Source organism: Osmerus eperlanus, chromosome 15 (assembly GCF_963692335.1).
Source record: "Osmerus eperlanus chromosome 15, fOsmEpe2.1, whole genome shotgun sequence".
NCBI classification, from domain to species: domain Eukaryota; kingdom Metazoa; phylum Chordata; class Actinopteri; order Osmeriformes; family Osmeridae; genus Osmerus; species Osmerus eperlanus.
This window is the reverse complement of record NC_085032.1, coordinates 5,674,199-5,695,845: the sequence shown is the minus strand read 5'-3', so window position 1 is coordinate 5,695,845 and position 21,647 is coordinate 5,674,199. Positions and strand designations below refer to the sequence as shown.

General features: G+C 43.4%; 3 protein-coding genes and 1 long non-coding RNA gene across 5 annotated transcripts; 2 read left to right on the top strand and 2 right to left on the bottom strand.

Moving 5' to 3' along the window:
- Nucleotides 1–191: 191 nt before the first annotated feature.
- On the bottom strand, nt 192–4,762 carry trdmt1 (tRNA aspartic acid methyltransferase 1). 2 transcript variants are annotated; one of them, XM_062480207.1, is made up of 11 exons: nt 4,607–4,762; nt 3,792–3,901; nt 3,073–3,149; nt 2,884–2,955; nt 2,447–2,512; nt 2,069–2,138; nt 1,859–1,942; nt 1,274–1,629; nt 1,027–1,084; nt 808–937; nt 192–599 (listed from the first exon to the last, which is right to left on the bottom strand). In XM_062480207.1, the coding sequence occupies exons 1-11, from the start codon at nt 4,668–4,670 to the stop codon at nt 499–501; spliced, it is 1,188 nt and encodes a 395-aa protein (XP_062336191.1). In that variant the 5' UTR covers nt 4,671–4,762; the 3' UTR covers nt 192–498. The 2 variants fall into 2 exon arrangements, with proteins under 2 accessions (XP_062336191.1, XP_062336192.1); XM_062480208.1 differs by lacking the exon at nt 4,607–4,762 and adding an exon at nt 4,053–4,070.
- A 516-nt stretch (nt 4,763–5,278) lies between these two features.
- Nucleotides 5,279–12,383, top strand: vim (vimentin). Its single transcript, XM_062479197.1, has 9 exons — nt 5,279–5,968; nt 6,543–6,603; nt 8,311–8,406; nt 8,900–9,061; nt 9,711–9,836; nt 10,371–10,591; nt 11,231–11,274; nt 11,683–11,765; nt 11,877–12,383. The coding sequence occupies exons 1-9, from the start codon at nt 5,424–5,426 to the stop codon at nt 11,916–11,918; spliced, it is 1,380 nt and encodes a 459-aa protein (XP_062335181.1). The 5' UTR covers nt 5,279–5,423; the 3' UTR covers nt 11,919–12,383.
- A 5,213-nt stretch (nt 12,384–17,596) lies between these two features.
- Nucleotides 17,597–20,592, top strand: LOC134034686 (E3 ubiquitin-protein ligase TRIM35-like). Its single transcript, XM_062479202.1, has 6 exons — nt 17,597–18,019; nt 18,710–18,805; nt 18,898–19,128; nt 19,215–19,237; nt 19,323–19,441; nt 19,797–20,592. The coding sequence occupies exons 1-6, from the start codon at nt 17,615–17,617 to the stop codon at nt 20,342–20,344; spliced, it is 1,422 nt and encodes a 473-aa protein (XP_062335186.1). The 5' UTR covers nt 17,597–17,614; the 3' UTR covers nt 20,345–20,592.
- Nucleotides 18,531–20,311, bottom strand: LOC134034689 (uncharacterized). Its single transcript, XR_009932259.1, has 3 exons — nt 20,233–20,311; nt 19,780–19,852; nt 18,531–19,409 (listed from the first exon to the last, which is right to left on the bottom strand). It is a non-coding gene; the product is annotated as an uncharacterized LOC134034689 (long non-coding RNA).
- Nucleotides 20,593–21,647: the final 1,055 nt, after the last annotated feature.

Genomic DNA, 21,647 nt, shown 5'->3' with positions numbered 1-21,647 from the left:
ACTTTTACAATGGGATATGTTGAGGTGCAGGTTGAGGTCTGTATGTAGTTCAGTAAAACATGTGCTGGAACATAGGTTACAAATATTTTACACAACTTGGACATCTTGATAAAGATAAACATTTGATGTGGGTAGAAAGTGTCTTCTGAAAAAACATAATAAAAAAACAAAAACAGTTTTTTTAAAGCATTTATATAACTTTTTATTCAGTTAGGATTCAAGCTAAACTCAAGTTGCTGTGGTCTTTTGGGGATTTGAACCCACACATACAGTGCACCAACCAACAGCAGAATTTGATCTCCATCCATCCAGAACAACAGATTGAGCAGACCATGGAAACTGGTCGACACACGGTCATTTGCATCGGGGGAAAGTTAAACAATGACTCCATGGAGTTGTAGTCCAACTCAGCCCGGCTAGCCCAGTCAGGCTACATTTCTTCCAGAAAAGTCTGATTATCAAGTCTCTGTCCCTCCTCTCCAGGAGGGGTTTTTGTGGTTAGGAGACCATTAGCTGTATGAGTCTGGACACAACATGAACATTCAGACTGTTGCCCAGAACTCTGTATTGCTGCTTGGTCGTGATGTTCTCTGGAAAGGCTGAAGGAGAAAGATAAAAACAGCAATAAATTAAATTAAATAAAAATAATAAATTTAATAAAGGTTTGGCGGTGGGGAAGGGGGGCAAATAAATTCCACATTCCTGTGACCATTCATTTCATACTTTTGTTTTTCTTCCCCAGTACTTAGTGCTATGTAATTAGATATGTTAAGAGCAGGTTGGAGTGTGTGTGTGTGCATGGCTCACTGAAGGTTTTGGGGAAGCCCATGAGGTTGGCTATCTCTCTAGGGGTGAAGTAGCGCAGCCTCAGCCTGGAGAGCTGGTTCAGCTTCTCCTCATCCGACAGCTGCTCCAGACCTCTGAACGCTTCCTCCACCTGCACGACACCAACACGGAAACGTTTCGAAATAACAACGTGCGTAGCGTCATATTTGTGAATTCTGTTTGTGAATCTTGGAGACCTACCTCTGTCTCCAAGCAAGACTGTAGGACAGAGCCTGTTCCTTCTACGTAGTGGCCATAGCTGAGGAGAAAACGATGGCACACAATGGAGGAGTCATTATGAAGGTACACATCTGCATAGCGACAAATGACACAAACTGAAAAAGAAAGAAAAAAAGTATATTTTACTATAATCTTCTCAGTTTGAAAGAGAGAGACACAGGCATTCTTATGTCATTTCCAGAGGAGATACAGCGGCGAGGTTCAATACCCTTTAGTGAAGCAAACCGATCGTCTACAGGTGGGTCTGACTATGTCCATCAGCAGAGCGTAGCGCAGGAGGGTCTTAGCTGGGAGAAGGTATTTATCTCCCTCCTCCTCGTCCTCCATCCCTTCTTCTGCTCCGAGCTCCAGGAAGTCTTGGATCTGTCGAACCGACGTGTCATTGTTCTGACTCGACTTCCTGTCAGCTTGTTTGGCCGTCTCTAGTTTGTACAGGATTTGCCCATCTCCTTCTTCCTGTTTCTCCTTGTCTTCCTCCTGGCAGGCGGTTCTACAGGAAGCAGATTTGACTAAGGAAGGTTCTGGAACAACCTGAACAGCAGGAGACGGGAAGCCTTCTAGAATCTATTCAAGGAAGAAAAGAGTATTGTTCAGCAATTTATGTTGGAGATTTGCTTGACAGTATGACTATCTTCTTGTTTTCCAAGTCACTCTAAAATAGTACTAAAGCTATCAGGACTCAGTCATACGGTAGCTGAAATACCATGGCATATGCAGGCCTCACTAGAATATGCTGTAGCGAGCTATAATCATTAACATGCTAAAGACCAGAGTTAAGATGTCTGGTTCTCACCTCGGAGGAGGTGTGGAAGGAGAAGCTTCCGGGTGGAGCCTTGGCAATCAGGAAGTACCGAAGTCTGGAGTTGGGGATCCCCAGCTGTGTTCACAAATCATGAGGGCAACTGAGTTAGGGTACGCTGAATAGAGGACGGCAGGAAAAGGTGCTGCCTGCTCGCCATCTGATCTGACTGTAGGTTTATACTGTGTTACAAACATTTCTTACACTTGTTGGGGAGACCATTAGCTCCTGGTAAGTGTATCCACAGTCCTTTAGGGTGCTTACCAAAGAGTCCCTAGGGAAGAGCAGGTGGCACATATTAGATATGCGGTGTAAAGTTGTATAACAACTTGGTAACATGAGGGACTGTTGGCATGTTGTGTAAAAATGGCCCTGCAGTGAATCACAGGTGGGCCAGAGACTTGAGAGCAGGGATATGGGCTGGCTGGCTGCTGGTGTTTTCCTACTGAGGCAGAAAGTCTCGCTGTACCGTGACAGAGACAAGGACAAGCACACAGCATGTCCCCGGGACCCCATTGGCTGCCAAAGGTGCTACCATGGTAACCCTTGCTCGCCCCGGACCCTCCCCGTACCCATGGTTACCTGGCAGAGGAGGTCTCGAAGCCTTTTACGTTCTCCAACAGGATAAAGCGTGGCAGTTTGCTGAGTCTATAGATAGAGTGAAAATGGGTAAAAAATATATATCATAGATTTTGTATTCATGAGAAAAAGAGGGGGGACATTTTGGAAACAGAAGCCTAATTCAGATCTACACACATGAATGCCCTTCAGTTCCAGACAGGACTCTTATAAACAATAAAGACAAATAACAGGCCCTGATGATCAACTTGTCCATGAGCTTTGTGTGAAACAAAGAACCTACTACATATCAGTAACCCCCTTTTCTAACCAGGAAATGATTCAATGGCGACAGAAATAGGCAACAAAGAGGGGCATTAGACAATGAAGTGGTGGCCAATGAAAAGCCACGGCTGATTCTAATTTCGAAAGTGTCTAAAGAAAGTATGCAAGTGTCTGACCTCGGCAGTAGATCCAGGATATAGAGGAAGCTCTTTGTTCTGGGGTCAGATATGTCACCCTGTAGGCCAATTCTACAGAGCAAAGCATTCCATTCATTTAAACGTCACACACCATACAGTTTTGTTGTTGTTGTTTGTGTTTTCTAAAGGCTATGGGCTGGACACAGGCAGACACACTCAAGAACATACCTGGTGAAAGGTTGGCAAGGTGGGCTCATCAAAATCATATCAAAGGCAAATTTATCGAAATCATCCAATGTCATTCCCTTAAAAAAACAAAAACAAAAAAAACATCAGTGACCAGGTGTCAATGTTGCTGGCTACTGCCATTCATAGTAGCCCACAGTATGAGTCTTACTATGGTATATAGGTTGTTAGATAATGTAGCTCCCAATCACACAGCAGATATACTAACTTACAGGGAATGACTTTTTTCCATGTTCAATAGTTTCGCAACCAAGACAGAAAACAATATTATACTGCAGGTCAGAGGTACCATTTCCCTGAACTTTAATAAGATGCTCTATAACAGACGTGTTATAAGGCTTGTGCATCCGAACTGGATGCTGACAAAGCAAACAACCTTTACCCCTACACTAACCATCTGCAGTTACTGTTTCACCTCCAAATGTTTATTAGAAAACGGGTCATGAGACATACAAACACCCTAGACTAAATACACTAAAACACAGAATTTGTGGATGAAAATGATTAAGTATTCCAATTATAATAGTGACTACTGTTTTCCTTTTCCTTTTTATTTAGCTTTTAATAGGTAACAAAGGTTGTTTGTCTGCTTATAAGTTACAGTGGAAATGATTCAAGGTGGGGTCAGGCTTACTGTTTTTGTGAGACGCCATCTAATCCTAAACCATGTCAGCGTGTGTGGGGTCAGAGGTCAGGCTCACCTCGATGGTCTTGGACCTGAGGGGAGTGCTGGGGAAGTTGTGTTTGTAGATTTCATTGGCTGTGGTGTTCACATCCACAGCAGCCACCACTTCTGCGGCCACCCCACTCTCTGGAGAAAAGACATATGGAAATGATATGCTGAACAAGTCTTTTGACTGCTGTTAGGTTGGTTATTCAACATGTTATCTAGTTAACTCAAGTCAATCCTGACGGCGCTAGACAACGTTTAAAGTCAATGATTATGAAGCTGACTGACACACCCATACAAGACTGAAGACCATCGACATGAAGACAGTGACACCTGTTGAAAGCCAAGGTATGAAAGGATGAACTCATTGTGCACGTACTGTATAAGCTAGAAAACTTGCCAACAGAGTTAGGCTACATTCCCCACGTAAAACACAAAACCAAACAACTATTCAACAGTATATAACATGAAAACAAAAGGAGGCCAGTCAGCATTCATTAGTCTACTAATATCACTGTACCTACTGAAGACATAATAACAGATAACTTTGCAGCTGGTAGGGTCAGATGGCTGAATCGGGCTATTAATCAGAAGGTTGCCGGTTCGAATTCCGGCCGTGCATGACGTTGTGTCCTTGGGCAAGGCACTTCACCCTACTTGCCTCGGCGGGAATGTCCCTGTACTTACTGTAAGTCGCTCTGGATAAGAGCGTCTGCTAAATGACTAAATGTAAATGTTATACTATTTAATGTTCGCTTTCCCCTGAATCTACTCAAGCCAAAGACGACAGCTTTTAGCTAGAGCATACACTTACGCTGTCAATACATATAAAGTAATTTTGAATACCTTTCAGAGCATAATGCATTCCTCCAATTCCGCTGTACAACTCTAATACCCTGATGTTATCCATATTTAACTTAAAAATTGCGGCTTGAAAGCAGCATGTAAACAAGCACACGTGTGACTGTCGGTGCAGTTCCGATCAAAGACAGTATTAAAAAGAAAGGTTCCGGATTTATGTTCCGATGTTAGAAATCGCACTGGATGCTTCTTAAAACAAATTAGACAGGTCTACAATTTTATAGTAAACTATTATGCCTTGTCTGAGCAAAATGTTTGTTTGACTTTTTTATATTAATGTAGGCTAATATGCGAATATAAAGATCAAATTAAACAGGCACATCTAAATCCTAAATGTGGAGAATGAATACATGGTGTTATGGCAAACTTGCAAAAATCTGGTTTCTAGAGAATTTTCTTAAGGGATTGATACCAATAGCATATTCCGTATACCAAATACCCTGTGTGTTAATTCATAGGGCCTATTAGGGCTCAAGCGTAAAAGGCTTAAATGACGCACTGCATTGGTTTTACAAACACCCCGTGAACAAAAGGCATGAACCGTTCTATCTGAACGCATGCCGCTGTTTAACAGGCTCCCAGCTGTGTCACTCAAATTCCGTGCACAGTTATGTCATTAGCATAGGGAGTGGACTATAAAGACGACCCTGGTCCAATGCGGAGTTCTCGCTGGGTCAGTGGTAAGTTGGACGGGGTATCCATCACAGTCATTTGAAAGTCCTGCAAAATCTGCATCTCTCTGTGGAAAATCACTTTACCGTTTGAGGAGAATTGTAATTTTAGGGACCAACGGAATTACAAAATGTTGAGCAACCGGTCAACCACCACCCGGCAACCCTCCTCCTACAAGAGGATGTTCGGCGGAGAGCGTCCCGCAATGGCCCGGTCGACTTTCTCAAGCCGCCAGTACTCGAGCCCCGTGCGCTCCTCCAGGATGTCCTATAGTGTGTCCTCCGCGCCGCCTAGCATCTTCGCATCCAAGACTACCCGTCTCCGTAGCAGTGCCCCAATGCCCCGACTTTCATCGGATAATGTTGACTTCGCTCTCTCGGATGCCATCAACATGGAGTTCAAAGCCAACAGGACCAACGAAAAAGCGGAGATGATACATCTCAACGACAGGTTCGCCAACTATATCGACAAGGTGCGATTTCTGGAGCAGCAGAATAAGATTTTGATCGCGGAGCTGGAGCAGCTCAAAGGGAAAGGAACGTCCCGCATCGGGGACCTATACGAGGATGAGATGAGAGAACTACGGCGGCAGGTGGACCAGCTGACAAATGAGAAAGCTCGGGTCGAAGTGGACCGGGACAACCTGGGGGACGACATAGAGCGGCTCAGAGAAAAGTAGGCTACGACCGAACTTTAATAAAAAATGTAAAGGATGCTAAGTCACGCATAATTTCGCACAACTAAATAGGCTACTCTACTTAGCCTACTGTCTATATAAGTAACGCCCAAATAAGTGCCATTCATTAATTACCCTAATTAAGAAGAAAAAAATCGTACTTTGGCGTTGCCTCAAGCATTATTTCTAAAGCACGCAGATCCGAAACAACACACAGATTAAAAGACTATTGTTAATAAAGCTTTTGCTGCCTCTGCCTAGCAATAGATTGGATGCCTTTCTTTAGTTAAAAACGCAGAGAAACACGATTGCCTTTATGTGTTTTGCCTTCAACTTATTACGCGATCACGAAATGTTTTTTCAGGAAACTGCACAGCCTTAACTGTTTGTTATTTTGACAGTGACCAGCTGCTGATTCTTGACTATAGCGTCTACGATACAAAAGAGTCGAACATATTCCATGTTGAAGGCTGTTTCGGTGTTCGGGCTTTACTGCTCAGTGATTTTCTCTCCGATGTGGGTGTGGTACTTGTGGGGGCTGCATTGTCTAATACTTTCCAATCTCCCATCCAGACTTCAGGAGGAAATGCTGCAGAAAGAGGAGGCAGAACATAACCTACAGAGCTTCAGACAGGTACCGCATGTTATCCAGTTCATGTGAAGAACTTTTCCCTTTGAATAAACCCCCCTTGAAAATGACAAAATAACTCCAGATATACGGCATACCATAGCTGATCCCAAGCCTTTGTTAGGAAGGCTCCCACATGCCTGGTTTATTGATCAGAAGCATTAAGGAGTCGTTTGCTGTCTACACTAACCTGTCAATCAGTCAGACGAGTTCATTCTCCAGAACCTGTCCATAGAAACATCTGATTATTTTAATGAATGAAGTATACTTTGTCATTTTTGATGTTGAATTATATGGGGTTGCAACTGTGAAAAAACTGGGTGTGGTTTCAACCCCACCTACCTTGTTGATGGACCTGGATAGAGATCTACAGTAGAAACAGGCTTTGTTGTCTCTACTCTGTAACCGGGTGGTTACTGATTAAACCTCAGATTGCCCAGAGCAATATTCTGGGTGCAGCTCCAATGTAGTCCCATGACAAATCCATATCAATCTGGTAGCATTGCTAAATTATTCATTTAGCAGACCTAAGCGATGTACGGGGGTGGATTTGATCCTGCGACCTCTTAATCTGCAGTCAAATAATCTACCACGGACACACCCATCCCCTAGTCTGTTTGATCAGTCCACAAATATTGTCAATCTAAAGAAACAAGATGGAATAATCTGAATAAAATGTATTCTATCAAATTCATTATTTAATAATGAGAGGAGGAAAGTGGTACATCCAGTTAAAATGACTCAACAAAGGCCTAGAAGTTTGACTTGGTGCGTGTGTGTGTGTGGTGTGTGTGCCTATGTGCCAGTGTGTCTTGCCAAGTCTTACAAGCCCTCCTGCCAGTCAGTGGCCTAAGGCAGTGCTCAATAGTGGGCTTTGTCCGGGGGACGTTATGGCAGGAAAGCTGTTTCTCCCTCACGCCATTGTTACTGCACTGGATGGGGGAGAGGGGGTTTCTGGGTAAATGACAAAGCAAGCTGTTGTCCGAGTAGGCGACACAACCGTGAACTGGTGGGAGGCGGAGGGCTGTGTTTGTCTGTGTGTTTGTGTAAATGTGTGTTTGTGTGTGGTTGTGTGTGTGTGTGTGCGATGACACAGGCCGCTACTTGTAGCAGCAGCCAGACAAAAGCTGACAGTGTTTGGTCAAGTACATCTGGCGCTGGCACTAAGAGCCCTTTGGGAAGCCAAGGCTGAGAGCAGAGAGCAATCTGGTGCCACCTTATGCTTGGATCAATAGAAAATTGGACCTAATTGAGCATAGAATGTAGGCTATTTGATGTAATTGACCGGCAACATTTTGAGATTCTCTCATAGACAATTCAAAGACACCTACATAAAAAGAGGATTTCCCAGTGGCGTATTTAGAATTGTGCGTTCGTCTTTGACTTTAAATACGGGAAGTTGGTAATCTCATTATCTCCCTTCCTGTTGCTTGTGTTGCTGGAGACAAATACAGGACACTGTCTGTCTTAATCAGCCCACATACCCAGGCTGCACTGTACCGATTAGCAGTGAGGTTCGCTTTTCTTAGCTAGTTTGCTAAGCTACAACAACAAATGCAATGCATAATCATCTGACACTCGGTATGACACACTATGATAGAAAAGAGATTTCCGACAGTAACATGAGAAGCTTACAGCACATGGTGGATGTTTATGATGCTGGATGGATAACCGCTATGGCGAATACACCGATCCTGTGTTGTGTGTGTGTAGGATGTGGACAACGCCTCCCTGGCCCGCCTGGACCTGGAGAGGAAGGTGGAGTCTCTACAGGAGGAGATCATCTTCCTCAGGAAGGTGCATGATGAGGTGAGAGATGGCGACGGACTCGCTACTTGACGCAATGACTTTGAAGGTATTAATCCAAGTTAGCTGGCGGCCAGTTCCAGATCCTTCCAGGGGCCATGTCAGAGACGGCGTTCTGCACGCCACTGTCACCCAGCCCTGATTGGATCAGCCTGTCAACCCTTCAGGGGTCATTGCCAGGGTGATTACACACACTCAAATAGAGCACCGAGGCTTATGAGGGAGTGGATCAGGATAGCACATGGAATGACTAAGTATGTGCCGGGGGGGAGAAAGGGTTTGATGGCTAAGTCATCTGTTGGGTGACGTCGACACACTGGATGACAGGTTTTGCCTCGTCAAAAAGTGTGTTCATGTGTAACAACCCAATAATGTGTCAAACATTATATAGGATGGTAATACTGCAACAAGCAGACCTATTTTATTACTGAATGCTTTCCTCTTCTCAATTCTCCTCTCCTCTCCCCACCTCTCCTTTCCTCTGCTCTGTGTGCAGGAGGTCGCTGACCTGCATGCTCAGATGCACGAGCAGCATGTTCAGATAGACATGGACGTGGTCAAGCCTGACCTGACCACCGCTCTGAGGGATGTCCGGCTGCAGTACGAGACTCTGGCCAACAAGAACATGCAGGATTCCGAGGACTGGTACAAGTCAAAGGTCAGTGGACAGATACGTTTGTTTCTGTTATTATACGTGCGTGTGTGTGTGTGCAACGTGAAGGACTCTCCTGGATCTCCCTCAGGGAGATTAGCCACACTCGGCAAGACAGATGGTACTGCAAACACACACACAAAAACACACACACACTCTCTCGCTTAAAAGCATATTGATCTTCACCAAGGGGAATCAAGGGGATGTTTTTGGGTAGCACATTGTCCTTATTGTCAGTAAAAGATCAGTTTAGGTTGCGTTGTTCATTAGGGAGAGACAGATCCCATTCGAGTGAAACAGTAAGACTCTGGGATGAAAGATAGAGGGAGGAGCGAGGGATTTCATCTCTTAATCTCAGAGTACTAGGACACTCCTGACACAAGCGTCAGTCGTATAACTGTCTCTCTCACACACACACACACACGCTTTCCTTTCCACCGTCACACCAACTCTCAACCTACCCCGACCTCACTTTACTGAATGCAGGCAACGGAAATAGAATACATGTGATGCTGTCCTAACAATGCCCCGGTTACAATCAATATAAGTCCCTCCTGTCCGCCTGATAGTAAGATGAGTCAGTATTTGTGTGGCATGGCATGGGACCGTCCGATGCCCTGTCTAATGCACTTTTCCTCCCCCGGCGACCTTCCAGTTCACCGACCTGACTGAGGCGGCGGCGCGCAACACCGACGCCATTCGCCAGGCCAAGCAGGATGCCAACGAGTACAGGCGTCAAGTGCAAGTCCTCACCTGCGACGTGGAAGCCCTCAAAGGAACGGTAAGCCCCCTTGCTTCCTGTCTCCAGTGCCCTCGGCTCCGCTCAGACGACAAAGACGCTTCACCCGTTAATGCTGATCCAGGATAAGCTTTGTCACCTCAAAATCAAATTAAAAAGGGAGGTTTATCTCACACCAGCCTTGTTTCCTTTCAGACCCTCCCCTCCCTAACCCGCTCCCTCAGAACCGTACCTTAGCATACTGTAGCAGGGAACTGGCGGTCCTGATCACGTGCTGTGCTGAGTCAAGAGTCATGCAACTTTAATGAGACATTAAGCATTAAAATAGAACAGCTGCTCCAGCGAGGGCGTGCTGTTCTCCTCAGGGCTTGATTTGACAGAAGGAGGAAAGAAGGAAGAAACACCATCTTGACACTGGCATGAAACGTCCAATTTTGTTTTCTGCTCGATCGAACACGCCCCCGATCGAGCACGTCTTCTAAGTAGCCTTTACTAACACAAAGAGGAATTTGAGTTTTAGTTAGGGTGGATCCCACTCGTATGAAACTGACCGCCAAATCCACGTCCCTCCCTCAGAACGAGTCTCTGGAACGACAGATGAGGGAGCTGGAGGAGACCTTCGGCCTGGAGGCGGCTAACTACCAGGACACCATCATCCGTCTGGAGGATGACATCCGCAACATGAAGGACGAGATGGCCCGCCACCTCAGGGAGTACCAGGACCTGCTCAACGTCAAGATGGCCCTGGACATCGAGATCGCCACCTACAGGAAACTTCTGGAGGGAGAGGAGAGCAGGTGACACCGGGGAGAAGGAATAAGACAGGGGTGAAGGAATGGGGAGAGTGATACCGTGTCATAGATTTACAGGGAGAGGAGACGGAGAGGATGGAGGGAGGGAGGGAGGGAGAGGGAGAGGGAGAGGGAGAGGGAGAGGGAGAGGGAGAGGGAGAGGGAGGAGAGGAGAGGAGAGAGAGGGGACGAGAGGTTTTGGAGTGAAATTAAGTCAGAGTGTGAGACAGATAAAGGAACTTGTGTATATGTTTACGTGCGTGTGTTCCCTTGTGTGCGAAAGAGAGAGTGATGGGATGAGAGCTTCCAGTGGAAGGTGGAACGAGTGAGACAGAGGAGGGGAGGGAGGGAGGGAGGGATAAAGAGAGAGTTTGTGTGTGTGCGTGCATGTGTGTGTGTGCATGAGTCAGGCTAAATAAACTCTGTAAAAGCCTGGTTACTACCAGTCATTCTCCTGAGGTTGGCGGATTAGGAAGATTAGTCTGTCTGTGCTTTACAAGCCAGTTTCTGGAATCCTCCACTGTCTGTCTAATGCGCTTTCCCTGCTCTATCCTCTTCCCTCCCTCCCCAACTGTCCGCCCCTGTCTTCACCCCCATTGTTGTCCCTCAATCCCCCTTTCTGCTTTCATTATCTCCTTTTCCCAGAATTACCACTCCTATGCCCAACTTCTCTTCTTTCAACCTGAGAGGTAAGTTGAATCCCCCTTTAAACAGTTTTCTATTATAAAACGATTGAAAATCATTGTGATTAATTGAACTGTATTGAGGACAAATTCCTGAGGACATGGCTTTTGGCAGCACGGCTCCCAGGCTGTTTGTTCCAGTAAAAGCCGAGGCCCTGAAAACACATGAATTATAGATAGAATCCATAATGGAACCCTACAGGACACAAATTGTACTTATAAAGACAAAGTACATTTTTTGGTAAAAACTGTAAATGACAACTAAAATATAAAGCAGTCATGTTTATCAAATTGGATTTCAGGTGTTATGTAAGTAATTGCACCTATTTCTTGGACTTTTTAATTGGATATGACTTATGTAAATTGGATATTTATTTACATACATTGTTTGTCCAATCATCTCTATTAATTTAGAATCCATGGTGGAGGCTCGGCCAATGATTGACAGCCTGTCCAAAAAGGTTCTGATCAAGACTATTGAGACCAGAGATGGACATGTGAGTCTTCCATGAATGATCGATTGACTGAAGAGGACACATATTGTTAGCCTAGAAAAACCAGTAGAGATCATCTAATGACATCCAAAAATCATGTTTTTTCTCCAATAGGTCATCAATGAGTCGACCCAGAATCATGATGAGCTTGAGTGATGCCGGCAAGACTCAAGAAGAAGAAGAGATCTGCCTCCGCTGGAGGACTGCTGACACATTGAGAAATGGAGAGAGGGAATAGGGGATATTTCTGTTATTTCAGTGAGCGTTAAAAGTATACATAAATACAACAAAAAAAACGTGCAAACATTTTAAGAACAGCTTTAAAAGTGCCTTGTCACCATGATAGAGGGGCTTGCTGATAGGGTTGTGCTGATATCCTACAGTAGAGTAGAAATAGAACATTGTTTAGAGAAGAAACCAGCTATGAATGTTTCTGTCCATCACTGCTGCAGTCTCTAGTTTACACTCTGTAACCACAGCAACACTGACACAATGGCTGTTTTCTTTTCTTATCAAATTTTACCAAATTATCATGAATAAAGACTGAAGCACTGTCAACCTACACCAACACCAAACGGTCTCTGCTTCTGTACCTCAATAAAACTTTGAAGAAAAACAAAACATCTGATGTTTTTTGTTATTTATGTTATGTACATTTAAATAGCAAAAATAAGGTCGTCTAATTATCCTTTTGAAAGACTACCTTGACTTGGAATTAAGCCGAATAGCTCATTTATCACAATCGAGGGGCTTTGTGCAATATAGGACTACCCTCTAGCGGACAATTGATGGTACTTATTTAAGTATCAGTCAATCACTTTGGCTGTCAGCGGTTATTTATTTGGGACAACTGGGTTAAATCACTGTGTACTCTTTTCTCCCTCCACAGGACAGCGCTTATGTGGTCAATATAGTGTTTGTCAATATAGTGTTGATTTGTGCCATCCCACTGATGGTTGCCCTAATTACTGCCCACTATTAGGTGTGGACTTTCAGTGACCCCCCTTTGGCTAAAGCTGTGTTCAAGTTTGGAGTGTTCTAATTGGAGCTAGGAATTCGACTATATACACTAGAATGCATGCTGATTCAAATCAAATAAAAATGTATTTGTATAGCCCTTTTACACGCAAGCATGTCACAGAGGGCTTAGCTAATTGATTCTCTATATTCTTGCAGGTGCGTGTAATATTTTGGCCAGCAAAACAAACAGAGACTCTTGAGATGTTGAATTATTCAATACCTTGATTTCCTGTCATCGCTTTGCACTTTTAACGGAAATCCAACGAATGCAGGCGCTGGCATGCGTCATTAGCCTACCCCGGGGGTGCGGGACCGTCAATGCGTAAAACTTGTGGGCAACTTTAGTTGTTGAACTACACATTACATTATTGACTTGCAAGAACAGCGTTTATAAGGACTCACACATTTGGACTAAAACAGCCTAGTTTTGCCCCATCTTTGTTCCGTTGTAATGGGGTGGACATGGTGGTCTGCATGCTCCGGTTGACCTAAGACAAGAACTTCAACCGAAACATTTGATTAATCGGTTAACATTTTGAGTTGTCAGGACAGCACTGGAATCAAACAGCACGTCGATCTACTGCTATGGGCTCCGCTTCATCTGCGTTTGCCAAAACCAGGAACACTGTAGCCTAGTGCAAGTCTGCTCTCCAGCAAAGACGGAGCGTTGCAAGTCCGTCCCAGAGAAGCGGAGAAGTCTACGGTGGACAATGTTCTCGTGCCAACGGTGGTCAAAGTCAGGACACACGGGAGTTGCTCTCCAAGGTGCTGAACGCGCAAGACAGCGGTTGTCTCGCGCGGTCTTTGGAAGCTGTCTCGGAATCATTCAAAAGGGCCTCACGGCCAGTCGCGGAGCCAGATGGGTGGCCGGGGTGGCACTGGGCTACATTCCCTTACGAAAAAGAAGTATACTTCAAGTTTAATTTGTAAGTATACTTAAGTATAAAAATTTACTATTATCATGGCACTTGAAGTATACTAGCAGTGTACTTATTAGGGTTCCTCCGGTAGGAGGGAACCTATTGTTGTTGTTGGTATTCTTATTAGGGTTCCTCCGGTAGGAGGGAAGCTATTGTTATTGTTAGTATTCTTATTCTTATTAGGTTCCTCCGGTAGGAGGGAACCTATTGTTATTGTTGGTATTCTTATTATTAGGTTCCTCCGGTAGGAGGGAACCTATTGTTATTGTTGGTATTATTATTAGGTTCCTCCGGTAGGAGGGAACCTATTGTTATTGTTGGTATTCTTATTATTAGGTTCCTCCGGTAGGAGGGAACCTATTGTTATTGTTGGTATTCTTATTATTATTTTTCTTCTCCTTGCGCCCCGATATCTCAAAAAGTCCCTAGTCATAAATTTTCTAATTTGGCACATTGATACTACATCCAAGTGGGTACCACCACACTAAATATGGGCCACATCGGACTATAGGGGGCGCCACAGGCCACGCCCAAAAGTCCGATATTCAAAGTGATGGCATTTCCACCCCATTGCTCCAATTCTTCTGAAACTTGGTGTGCATGCCTCATTTTTCATGAGGAACAAAAAAGTCTCAAGGACCCATAAGGTCCGCCATGATGGATTTTCCTGTACTGTGATAATTTGGGAAAACCTTCAAAATCCTTCTTCTCTTGAACCAAAGGTGAAATTGACTTGAAATTTGGTACAGATATGTATCATTGACGTATTTAAAAACGTTACTTAAGGCAATTGAATCAAGTACAAAATGGCTGAAATGGGTGTATTTATGTAAATGTACACATTGCCTCAATATGTTTGTGTCACTAAATCAAATGTATTTTTGAAGGATGGTTCAAACTTAATAGGCTTTAAGGTGAGATGCCCCTGAAGTACCATGCAAAGTTTCACTTTGATATGTCGAAATATGATTGAATTACAGCTGTTTGAACTTGGACCAAATCTGACAATGCTTGCCATTGGAGAAACTGCTTTTTTTATTATCCAGTTGCTGAACTTTGTGTAATCCATGTCTGGGAATGGCTCAATTGGCTGAGATGTTGTGCTGACAAGCAAAGGGTTGTAGGTTCAAAACCAGTCAGAGGCGTAGTTTTTATTTTTTATTCTGACAAAACGGTTTCTAGTCTTCCGATCAATCCTCCGGTTGTAAAACATAGCAATGCGTGTTTATTTGAGCCCATTACAACACTCCGATCATCTGTTTAGCGAGACTGTGTAAACCACTGCAAAACAAGCCAGGTTCACCACAGTAGCTAGCTACTTGTAGTCTACGCATGGTAGAGATAACTCTAATGGTTATCTCTAATGAAGTAAATTGATTGTTCAGGTGGATCCCTTGCCTGTTGCACAAATTCATTTCAGTAACCTGAGCCAGGACACATTCCCACTGATGCTAGGCATGATTTGAAATTCCCTTCCATGACAAGTTACGGCACTCCAAACAACCTTTAAAAAAAACTATGAGTAAGTTATTCTTTACAGCAGCAGCCCAGTCATCCTGTTGTCCCGTCTTTATAGCAAATGTACAAGCAGTTTCAACTTTGGCTGAATCCAACGCTTAGGAGAAACACCTTACTTTTTTATACAGTAACTGAACATGACAATATTCAACACTGAGAATAGCTCAATGGGCTGGCATGGTGACCTGTAAAGTATGAGGTAGTTGGTTGGAATCCAGCCATTATCTTTTGGCCTGTCATCATTTTGATTATCTGTTTAGTTAAACAGGATGACATCATTCTGAAATACCATGCACAATTTCATGCAATTTCACCTTGAAATGTCAACCGTTTCTTAACCTTTGTCCCAAAGCTGACCAAAGCTAATACTCTGCCCACTCTATTCATACAATCTCAACAGTTGGTGTGTAGCAGAGAGGATAGAGAGACTGACTTGTAACCTTTATGCTCATGAGTTCAAATCCCCATTCAGCCTGTTGTTGGCCAAACATGAAGTAGTTTTGCTCCCTTGTTGTCCAACTCTCGATCTTCTACAGTGTACATGTTTATAATATTTTGCCATTTTGCGGAGGAACCCGCATCGCTGCTTGCACCTATATTTTATATACTATTTTTATACTAAGTAAACTGAATTGGCCCACTTTCTAGGTCATTTAGTACACTTTAAAGTACACTTATAGTGTATTTGAGGTTTACTTTTGAATACTGTAAAGTAGCCTGTGTAGTGCACTTTCAGTTCATGAAGTAGGCTATACTTCCTAAAGTACCTCAAAGTATATTTTGAGGTAAAGAAAGAATACTTTCAAGTGCACTTTCAATTAATGTAAGTACTTCAAGAAGTAAACTTTCTAAATGTCCATTTCCTATGATTTACTAATATATTAAAATGTTTCGGGCTCCTCAAACGCCGCCGACCTTGCGTCACTTGACAAGAACGGGGGCCTTCGCCAAGTGACACTGCAGATTATTAGTTGAAAGAAGCTAATTAATGAGTAGGCACACATGTTGTAAGAATCCAGCTTTTCTGATCAAACGTAACAGTCAACAGTCAAACCGTACAACGGAACATTAAATCCAATTCAACCAACGCAATCGCTACCAAGACGAACACAGCAGTAGTCTACTAGTACTGTACCGTAGTAGTACAATTTACCGGGGCAGCTTCTCCACACAGGGCTATGTCACATTTTGCGTTGTTACTGACAATGATCGCTACCAGTGAGCTTTTTATGAATGAGCGATTTTCCACTAAATAAATGTCAAGCTTATTTACGTTTTGGGGGGCATATTTTCAGTTAGCAGATGGGACTGTCTGAATCGCGATTCCATCTTCTACTGCCGGGTAACGTCGTAGAATAATCTTCAAAGGGGGTTCTTTATTAATGAATGAATGCAATGAGTAGGCTACATGCCTGAAAATATCACGAGAAGGGAAAAACTTAAAATGACGTTTAAATCATAGAGATTAGGTCCATATTTACACCGGTCTGCCAAATTTATTCGTTTTGATTCAAGATGAGGCTGCCTCTTGCAGGGGAAATGAGAAGACATCTATTTCATTCTACACTTCATTCGTATTTTCAGTTGTAAATGAGCAGCAAAAAAAAATGCTTTTAAATCTATTTAATCTTTATAAATAATAAGTATGCATTTTCATATAAAATATACAGAAATCAGTTGTAAAAATGTCATTCAAAAACGGACCCCTGTGCAACCGACGCAAGCAAGCACACCCTACAATTTCCCCAGAAATTGTACCCTCTCTAGTTATTTTTTGTAAGGGTTACGGGATTCCTTTACCTGGCATTTGAAACTTGGGGCTCTCAATAAGCGCCCTCAAAGTTTTTTCCTTTTTTACATATATATATTTTTATATAGGCCTAGTCTGTTTTTTTGCTATGCAGGGTGGGGCCCTTGGGGCGTGGGGGCCCCCTCCATCAGAAGAGATCACCATTTTATTTCTGCCTCTGTGAGAAATGTGCTGCCCCTCTGGTCACATTGCTACTAGTGAAAATGTTTTTTTTTTCTTTCTTTCTTTTGTAAGTGCAAGAGATCTCCTGTCACTCTCTACACACCGATACAGTTTTTTTCCTGGTCTCCTCAAGCCCCGCCTACTACGTGAATCAACTGTCAGAATACAGGAAGCAGAGTTCAGTGTTTCTCTACTCACCAACAGGCTCTGAGATTCACCGTTCTACTCTGAGAAAAAAATGGACTAAAATCACAACTGACACTGAGAAGAGAGAGATCCTGCCTTTACACAACTACAGAAGGAACAACTGTCATTTATAGATACGTTAACTGCTGACTGAATCTGAGTAAACTTTAAACACTTTGACACCAAAGTCAAAGTAAACTTCAGACTACAGCAGGAGGGTGTGAGTGGTTGAGAAAATGGCATCCAGCTCGTCTCTCCCAGAGGAGGATCTCTCCTGTTCTGTGTGCTGTGACATTTTTAAAGATCCTGTCCTCCTGTCATGTAGCCACAGCTTCTGTAAAGCCTGTCTGCAGGAATACTGGAAACAGAGAGAATCACAGGAATGTCCACTCTGTAGGAGAAGATCTTCCAGACCAGATCCACCATGTAACCTGGCTCTGAAGAACCTGTGTGAGTCCTTCTTACAGGAGAGACGTCAGAGAGCTTCAGCAGGGTCTGAGGTGCTCTGCAGTCTGCACAGTGAGAAACTCAAGCTCTACTGTCTGGATGATAAACAGCCAGTGTGTTTGGTGTGTCGGGACTCTAAACTACACTCCAACCACAGATTCAGACCCATAGATGAAGCTGCACAGGATCTCAAGGTATGGACATCCCATTCTAAATCTATGTACGTTAAGCTGGAGTTGGCTCCACCATTGCAACTATGACAGCTGCCACTCTCGTAGGAAAGCAGTTCACAAGATGTTGGAGTGTGTGGAGAAATAATGGGCACTGATATTGTATGATAAGACTTGGCTTGCAGATGTTTAAAATCTCGGAGATCTCAAAATATGTGTCATGGTGTATACAGTAAGTAAGGAATCAGTGCAGGCCAGTCAAGGTTTTCCACACCAAACTCAACAAAACATTTCTGTATCGACCTAACTTTATACATGGAGCAGGTCTAATCACCCAACAACAGTTCCGATCATCTGTAATGCTCTTGTGGCTGAATGGAAGCAAATCCTGCATCAATGTTCCATAGTTAGGAAGCATTCTTATAAAAGTGAAGGCAGTTATAGAAACACAGCGTAAACCAAATCCATATCCATTTTCTCGATGTTGCAATGAGAGCTGTCCATAAACTGAGCAGTTTCCACATACTATTGGCAATATAGTGTTTGTTAATATGATTTATATTTTTCTATTTTTTGAAGTGTTAATGGTTTATTGTTTCTCTGCTTCGATTCTCATTTCTTCTACTAAGTTTTGTTAGAGAGACGTCTCAGATCCAGCTGGTCAAATAAGAGGATGAACAACTTTTACTCCTGACATGTTTTGTTTCATTCCAGGAGGAACTCCAACCTGTTCTGAAGTCCTTAAAGGAGAAGCTGAAGGTCTTTTATGTAGTTAAACGAGCCTGTTCTAAAGCAGCAAATCACATTAAGGTAAAAATATTTATTAATAAAATAATATGAAACCATTTTTACATTGAAAACTCTGGTCACCTAAACCCCTGTATTAACCCCCATGTCTCCAGATCCAGACCCAGCACACAGAGAGCCATATTAAGGAGGAGTTTAAGAAGCTTCACCAGTTTCTACAAGAGGAAGAGGAGGCCAGGATAGCTGCAGTGAGGAAGGAGGAGAAGCAGAAGAGTCAGATGATGAAAGAGAAGATTGAGGGGCTGAGCAGAGAGATATCAACACTTTCACACACAATCAGAGCCATAGAGGAGGAGCTGAGAGCTGAAGACTTCTCATTCCTGCAGGTCAGGACTGATCTCTCTAAGTTCATATGGGATGTCTGGCTGGGTGTGTTTATGAGTGTCTAACTTCATCTTCTGTATCTCCACAGAACTACAAGGACACAGTGAACAGGTAGGTCACCTGCCTCTTGCCCCTCTCTTCTCTGTGGTTGTGAACCCAACCCCACAGCAGCTCTGATTCCAGAATTTTCTTCCAGAGCCAATCCCACTCTGCCGGATCCACAGCTGGTCTCAGGAACGCTGATAGACGTGGCCAAACACCTGGGCAACCTGACCTTCAGAGTCTGGGACAAGATGCAGGACATTGTCACATACAGTGAGTGTTTGATCATGTTCTCATATTAATGTTCCATATAGTACTACTAACAATATCCTGCATTAGTGATCATGATCTGTCTTATCATTCTCATATCTGTCTATAGACCATCTATGTCACTACAGTGCAGCATACAAACTGAACATGACCATTGTTACTTAATGTATTGCATGTCACACCAATACCAGCCTGATATGTTGAATACAGCATGATCAACGCATGTAGAAAAACAATGGCATACACATACATTATATGTACAGTCATCATTACTGGGTTTGTCCTGGTGTCAACCCCTGGTGGGTGAGGGTGTAAATATCAAACACTGCATCAACACAAACCTGATCTCTCTCCTCAGCTCCTGTGACTCTGGACCCCAACACTGCCTACCGACACCTCTTCCTGTCTGAGGATCTGACCAGTGTGACATACAGTCACAGGAAACAGACGCTTAATGACAATTCAGATTGGTTTGATGACCATAAATGGGTCCTGGGCTCTGAGGGCTTTAACTCAGGGATACACAGCTGGGATGTTGAGGTTGGAGACAGTAAGGAATGGGACCTGGGTGTGGTAGCAGAGTCTGTCCAGAGGAATTGGGGCTTAAATTGCAGATACAGGCGAATCTGCATCTCTAATGGTGTATACAAAGTAAGCTCTTCATCAGATGAAGGTACTGTTCTCACAGTGACACAGAAACTCCAGAGGATCAGAGTGCAGCTGGACTGGGACAGAGGAAAGCTGTCATTCTCTGACCCTGATAGAAACACACACCTACACACATTCACACACACCTTCACTGAGAGAGTCTTTCCATACTTTTATAACAGGAGCGATCTTCACCCTCTGATGATCTTACCAGTGAAGGCCTCTGTAACAGTAGAACAGCACATTGGGTGTGTTTAGAACCTTCCTGTCATGAAGTAAACAACCTCTAACATGAACATCAAGGTACAAAAAAAAAGATCAGCAGGAGCAAATTAATTCTAAATAACTAAATAATCATAAAATGCTCTATATATACAGTATATAATCACAATCGAAATATGCATACATCTTTCTGCCAATAATTTCCAAATCAAATGCTTAGTCGGCTTTCTCAGTTATTTTACTTTGTATATTTGAATATTAATCTTGTTTTTATTCAGCTCTCTAGTTTTTGTTGTTCTAATAAAACATTATAAACAATGTCATAGTGTGGTACATTATTGTTTATCTCTCACATGCTCCTGATTCATACAGTTCTCTCCTCCACCAATAGAGGGAAACATAGTATAGCAGGTTATAAACAGTAAACTGTTTCAACATTGTTGTCCCAGTTTAGATACTATACAACTCTCCACTGTTTATCAAGCATTACATTCAAAACTATGAAGCCTTTGGTAATTAAACACATTGATTATCAACAAATCTTCCAGCTCTGGTAGAGGGACTAGACTCCGAGGGCAGGGTGGAGCTAGCAGCTCCCTGTAACAGGTGTTTAGTTTCAGCTTGGTGGTTCAGCTGCAGACAGGTCCCAGGTTGGTCAGTATGGATTGTGTGTGTGTGTTTTTTTTATGTGTGTGTGTCTTTTTGTGTGGTTATTAACATTAGAGAAGTGCAGAGTGCTTCAGTGTGAGAGGGAGAAGACATAAAGAGATCCTCCTGCTCTCCAGGCTCCAGAAACCAGCTGCTACCACCTGCAGCTGCTTCACTTTGTCCTGGACAGCAGCACTCTGGGAGGGGTGAGAAGCTCAGAGCTCAACGGCTCTCCTACCGTGGGGCTAGCGCAAATCTAGTCTGATCCATTGCGTTGGTCTGAAGTAGACCTGCTGACCTGCTGACCCAGAGCATGTAGCGAGTAAAGCAGTCCTGTCCAATCATTTTCGGCCCCACGGAGCGAGAGAGAGAGAGAGAACATATGAGAAGTTTGTTTTGGAAATGGGACCAAAATCAAAGTTGCTCTTTTGAAAAAGGAGGCCAGGAGTAAAGGAGGAGGCCACATGTAAAAATACGTACTAACCTTTTTATGTCGCCTCTTTACTTCGATGTTGGTCAAAACTTCTCATATGCTCTCTCTCTTTCGCTCCGTGGGGCCGAAAATCAAGCTGTTCCACTTAGCGCTCCCCCTAGAGGAATATACTACTTCTACTACTTCTATAGTAACAGTTCAACTTTCAGCTTCTCCCGCATTGTATTTCAGCTCTTAGCATTGTTAGATGATGCAGTT